Source organism: Camellia sinensis, chromosome 7 (genome assembly GCF_055761805.1).
Source record: "Camellia sinensis isolate YWXY chromosome 7, ASM5576180v1, whole genome shotgun sequence".
Classification (NCBI taxonomy): Eukaryota; Viridiplantae; Streptophyta; class Magnoliopsida; order Ericales; family Theaceae; genus Camellia; species Camellia sinensis.
Genome location: NC_138967.1, coordinates 83,594,472 through 83,600,976, shown reverse-complemented (window position 1 = coordinate 83,600,976; position 6,505 = coordinate 83,594,472). Strand labels below are relative to the sequence as shown.

Sequence of the window (6,505 nt, the reverse complement as noted above, 5' to 3'; positions counted from 1 at the left end):
GTGTCAGTGGATTACGAAGATGGAATCATCGCAAGAAAAAAAATTTGGTATGTCTGGTATCACGGCCTGATCTACACTTAAGATCTGAATCCTAACAGATCTGAGGAAAGGAGGTAAGGAGATGGAAGAGGTTGGCGGAGCGGACGATCCACTGAAAGTGAAGATCACCACCGTGGCAAGGCTCGCGGCGGAAAAGGGCTTTCGATTTGGTGAATAGTATAGGGAAGTAGGGGGTTTCGCCGAGACTAAGGTCCTACAATTTGGCTTCAAAGTAGAGTCCGGCGATCCCTGCCGTCTTGTAGCGTAGGAAGAGCTTGATGTGGCTGATATCTGGAAACCTTAAAGAGAAGGTTAGAGGCAGCGAAGGCGAGGAGGCGGGAGACGACAACAATGCAAGATGGCGATGGCGGATCTGAAGGGGGGAGGGAGAGGGAGATGGAGAGGGAGAGGGAGGGGAAGGGTTTGGTTTAAATTACATCGGTAGTTTCTAAATTTTGTCTCTTGTGTCTTATTGGTTCTTACACTTTCAATTAGTTCAATTTTGACTCTTAATTTTTTTGATTTTTGTGTCAATTTAGTCCAATTGACAATGACGTTAGGATTTTTGATAAAGAATAATTACTAAGTTGGTTGATACTAACTCAGTAAATTGATAAAGCTTATAAATTTGTTCTTACGTGATACATGTCGCTCATATTTGCATTTTTTTTTTATAAAAAAGAACTATCGGTGCAATTTATCTTAAATTTATTTTTACAAAAATATAATTTTGAGACAAATAAAAATATTATAAAATTCAATTTTTATACTATCTTTTACATATTTTTTTCAACTAATCATACCTATTGTTTTAATTTTTTTTTATAGCTTCTAATTTTCTAAAGTCAACCCAAACATAAAAGTGTTGTTCCACACATACACTACAGCAAAACAGGGACTTTAGGCGTATGCTCATTTTTTTTTTTTAACAAATAAAACGACACCGTTTGGCTATCACAACATGGTTCTGTGACAGCACCTACCCCATTCCCCATATATATATACTTGGTTTTTTTTTTAAATTTTTTTTTGGGGGGTCATTTTGCTTAATCACGTCCTAAATAAATAATTAAATTAAAATTGTCACATATATTTATTAAAATATATTTTATGAAACGATAAAACTAAGATTAGTCTTCTATACCATATACTTAGCAATATACATACATACATACATACATATATATATAAAAGTTCATTTATCAGTAGTTATAGGCAAACACAAATAATTTAACAAAAAAAAAAATGTTGCATATGTTTATTTAAATAAAAATGTTGAAAATAATTTTATATTTATATATGTATATATATATAGACATATAAATAAATAAATTGAAATTTATAAAACATTATTTACAAATATATATATATATATATATATAATTTAACTCGTACATATAACCACTAATTTTTCAGTTTGACTCTTAATGTTTGTTTTTTTTTTCTCATTTGGTCCTTCATGTTTTAAGTTTTTTCAGTTCATTTCTAAAATTAATTTATATTAAAATTAGACAGAAAGGGATACATTAATAGTCACGTGACATAAAAATATTTTATTATATATAATTCACATCTTTGACATAAACTTAAACTTTAATATAATAATATACTTTTTATCTTATGTGGCAGTTATTATGACATTTGTTTGTCTAATTTTGAATAGAAATTAGTTTTAGAAATAAATTGAGAAAAATTTAAAACATAAAGAGTCAAAGTGAGAAAACATAAACTTTGGAGACCAAATTATGAAAGTGACGGAACATAAAAAGGACAAAATGTAATTTGCCAATTATAAAAATACAAGAGCGTGACCAACCAAGCCCTAGCCGTTCCTCATTGTCTACCTCCCATTATCTCGCACCGGCCCATGGCTCTTCTCTCTCTCTCTCTCTCTCTGGGTATTCTATTTCATGCCCATTGTATTGAGCCCTTGTTTGGCATGAGACTTTTTGAAATTGGAAGCTAATTTAGCCAAAAAAAAAAAGGCTAAAAAGTCAATAAGACAATATTACATCCAAACCACAATTATTTCACTTTTTCTCTTACAAAAGTCCAAGAAACCAAAAAGCCAAACCCAAATGAACTTTTTAGCTCTAGGCTAAAAAGGCCAAAATGTCAACTCACTTCCCAAAAGAACCCTGAGCCTGAATTTATGTGTCTGCAATTAAATAATTTTTTTTGTATTCCTCCAATGTTGGAACTTCGTTATTTGCAAAACTCTAAGCTTGACTATACATGTCCATCGTCCTCAACAAGATGCCATTTATTTCAACCAAAGTTGTTAATCATGTACTAGACAAAATATTGTCTTTTCAATTGGTACAATATTTATTAGTATCATATATGTTGGAACTTCGTTATTTGCAAAACTCTAAGCTTGACTATACATGTCCATCGTCCTCAAGAAGATGCCATTTATTTAAACCAAAGTTGTTAATCATGTACCAGACAAAATATCTTTTTTTCAATTGGTACGGTATTTATTAGTATCAATATGTTTCTAAGTACAATTTCAGATTTATTGCACAAATATTAGGAAAAATTACCCATAAATCCTATATGGAGGAAAGTTAAACCATTTAGTCCTAAGAGTTTTATTATAGACCATTTAGTCCCATTTTTTTGGCAGGTTTTTTGAGTGTGATTTGATCCCAGATAAGTTTACATTAATACCCTTGGTGTGATTGGTTTCCTAAATGATTTATTCTGTTTTGGGGTGGATAAGGAAATGTTAACGTATTGGTGGGGATTTTGATTAATTTACATTGATCTAATTAGTTTCTAAGAGAAGATTGTGGTGGCATTCAGTGTGGTATGGGTGATTTCTTCCGGTGGTAATCATTGTCCGTAACAGTGATAATTTCATCGTGCCATTATACTGGGTTTTCCGGTTGTGTATTACGCTAGTGCAACTACGATTTGTGGTGCCTATTTGGTGGGGTCGTACTGGTGTGGGTTTCGCCATTGTAACAGGTGAGTGGTTCTTATTTGTTTAGTGTATTTTTACATTTGTATGTTTGTGTGTTCTCAATGGTGTTGATTTTTGGGTGGCCATGTTTGGGTTGTTATGTTTTACTGGTTCATTTTTTGTTCTTGTTTGCTGAATTAATGTGTGGCGTGTATGGGTGGGTTGTGTTAGATTAACATCACAAATGCCATATGGAATGGAAGTTAATGGTTTGTATTTTATGGATTATGTTGCCATTGTAATGGGTTCAGAAATGTCGGTGTCACAGGTATGGATGGTGGAATACTGTTGGTGTGTACTTACGGGCAAAACAATATTGTTGTTCGGTTGCATCGCGCGTTGTCGTTTGCACAGATTGTTGATGATATTTGTGGGAAATTTGATGGGTTGGTACCTGGGCTGTGTGTTTGTTGTTCAATGTTCCGAGGTATAAGAAGTTTAAGGTTGTTAGTGATGATGACATTCACAACATGTTGTGCCTTGGTAAATCGTTCGGACTAAAACACATTGAGGTCCTCATTCAGATATGGAGTGTTAGAGTGGGTGGTAATTGTGGGGTGGTTAATTATATGAAGGATGGTAGAAATGACCAGGATGGTATTCGGAATATTGGTCAAGACGATTTGAGGGATTTGTTACCAACATACTGTCCTAATAGGTATAAGACGTTTTTGTCTGCTTAATGGGCGTATGGGATTACCCACGTAGGACAATGTTTTGATGGCAGACCAAATGAATTCCGTGAAATTCTATGCAAGTATGCTGTGGAACGTGGATTCCAATTCAAGTACGTTAAAAATGATTCTGTTCGCATTACAGTCGTGTGTAAGTTTGTAGAGCCCATAGGGTGTACATGGTCAGTTCATGCGAGGATGTTACCATCAAGTGGTGTGTTATGCATTAAGAGGTCCGATAGTGTGCACACATGTGGCGTTGCTGTATGTACTTACAAGAACCAGCGTACGGGTTCTGATTTGGTGTATAATGTTGTTGTGGATTGGGTGCGTGATCAACCATTGACGCGCCCTATGGATGTGGTGTTTGATTTGAGAAACGAGTATGGATTGGAGATTAGTTACTGGGTGGCATGGTTGGGTGTCGAGAAAGCGAGGGGTGAAGTGTATAGGGATCACACTATGTCATTCGACCAACTCAGGTGGTACAATGATTCTGTTATGGAAAAAATCCAAACAATTACATTAACCTTGACTTTGAACAGAATACCGGCCGGAGGTTTGTTCGGTATTTCATTTCATTCCGTACGTGTATAGATGGATTCAACCATTGTCGGCCTTTGTTGTTTTTGGATGGAACGTTTTTGAGAGGCAGGTTCAAAGGTAATTTGCTTGCTACTATTGCTAAAGACGACAATCAAGGTAATTTCATGGTATCGATATGTTTCAAATTCAAATTACTAAAATAAATTTACCCACACTATTTTTTTTTTCTTTAATCAGGTTGGCATGTTATTGACACCATTTTTGGTATTAAGAAACATATTCACAAGGTCATTCACTGTTTTTTGAAATTTGTCATATATGACATTACACACACTAGAACCGTTTATTGTTATATGACATTAGACATTGCACAACTTTTTATTGATATGTAGTTTCCCTGCCAACAACATTGGAATGTACGGGTTTCATGTGATTCATGCTTTGTCTGTAGGATTATTTCCTGTGGTGTTTGCGGTTGTTGATTCTGAAAATGCAGCCAATTGGGATTGGTTTCTTCGGAATTTGAAACAAGTTATTGGTGAGGGGCGAACTTTGACGTTCATATCTAGCTTATTGCAGTCTATGCCAAAATATTCCCGTCGTCACATCATGCATATTGTTTATTGCATCTCCAAATGAATCTACGAGACCGTATGCAATATGTTAATGCGGACCACAAAATTGGGTTGATGCACAAATTCCGGGAATGTGCCTACGCGCCCACTGTTAATTGTTTCAATGAGAAAATGGATGTTTTGAAGAAGTGCAGCCCGGCTGTGATCGAACGCTTTATGAAAGACTTGGACCCCAAACATTGGGCTAACATATATTTTAGGCAATACAAATTCCGGCTAATGGGTTACAATAGTGCACCGTTGCTTTTTTTGGATTTATGTTATTGTGCCTGGCATGTTTAACCATTGATTTTGGTTATTTTCCAGGAGGCAGGAGTACGGTGAAATGTGTTCAAACGCTGCCGAGTTCTTCAACAATTGGGTCAGTGAGGCACACCATCTTCCTATTACTTGCCTAGTAGATATGATACGAGTTCAAATAATGGAGCAGATGGCAGGCCGTAGAGTTAAAAGCACGACATGGGTCGACATATTATGCCCAAAAATGGAGAAGAAGTTGGTGGCGGCATATAACGACAGCAGGCCATGGTGTGTTAGTCAGGCTAATGACGATGTGTACGAGGTTCACTCCCATCCGTCGGTGTTGGTTGATATGGCTACACGAAAGTGTTCTTGTTTTCAGTGGCAGATAAATGTTTCTCGTGTTCCCATGCAGTCGTGGCATTCCGTAATAGCGAGAGGAACATATATGATTCCATAGATCATGCATTCCACATTGAAACGTACCGGTCTTCATACAGTGGAACGATATATCCTATCCCAACAGTGGACAAGCCAATTGGTACCCCAGCTGAATATATGATAGATCTGCTGTAACGCCCCCAAAAAAATACAAATAATTCAATTCATAAGAGAAACAGGTATAATGGAATTGGTGTATTTTCATTCATCAGAGTTCATATTACAAAAGGATATTACATGCTTCATACATTCATAAATGTTCATCCTGAATCTATAGCATGTAATGTCAGTTAATGACAACAAAATAAATACCCTACGGGCTTACATCTTTTCAAGACATTAACTTGGTTACAACAAAAGGGAGTCATAAGTTCCACACATATTAAGCCCAAGTCTTGAAAAAAAAACAATTAAACACAAAATGACAAAAATAGACCCTCCAACCCTTAGGCCTTCCCAAGCTACGTCCTTGGAGGAAGCATATCACCCGTACCTGAAAATGGTTTCCCAAGTAAGGCGAGCCAAAACCCAGTAGAAACAATCTATCACAATATATGAGGTTTAACTAAGATATGAGTGTCAAGTATATATATATATATATATATATATATATTCAATTCTTATAACCAAAACACATCTTATTCACATGACCACACGATACCGGATACCGACGTTCACATCTAGATCCATTCTCATTTGTTCATTTCAAATTAGTTCATTTCATTTCAACTCATAGGCCAAGTTTATAATTCTCCAATTAATCTAACTGAGAGTATAATTCAAAGGTTTTCAATCACCATAACAAACATATAAATACTTCAATCTTGCCATTTTACGAAAATTTTGTCTCCGGGATCGGCACCCATGTATAAATAAGATTTCTGGACTTTCACTCTAGACACATCGGCCAACTTAACTTTCAATGGAGTCCATCACCTATCTCCTCCCAAAACATGGAGTAC

The 6,505-nt window shown here is 35.7% G+C and overlaps 1 protein-coding gene across 1 annotated transcript; it reads left to right on the top strand.

The window, feature by feature from the left end:
- The first annotated feature begins 3,191 nt into the window (after positions 1 to 3,191).
- On the top strand, positions 3,192 to 5,562 carry LOC145795916 (uncharacterized). Its single transcript, XM_082880857.1, has 6 exons — positions 3,192 to 3,275; positions 3,362 to 3,434; positions 3,716 to 4,163; positions 4,279 to 4,344; positions 4,620 to 4,736; positions 5,169 to 5,562. Exons 1-6 carry the CDS (start codon positions 3,192 to 3,194, stop codon positions 5,560 to 5,562), a joined length of 1,182 nt encoding a protein of 393 aa, XP_082736983.1.
- Positions 5,563 to 6,505: the final 943 nt, after the last annotated feature.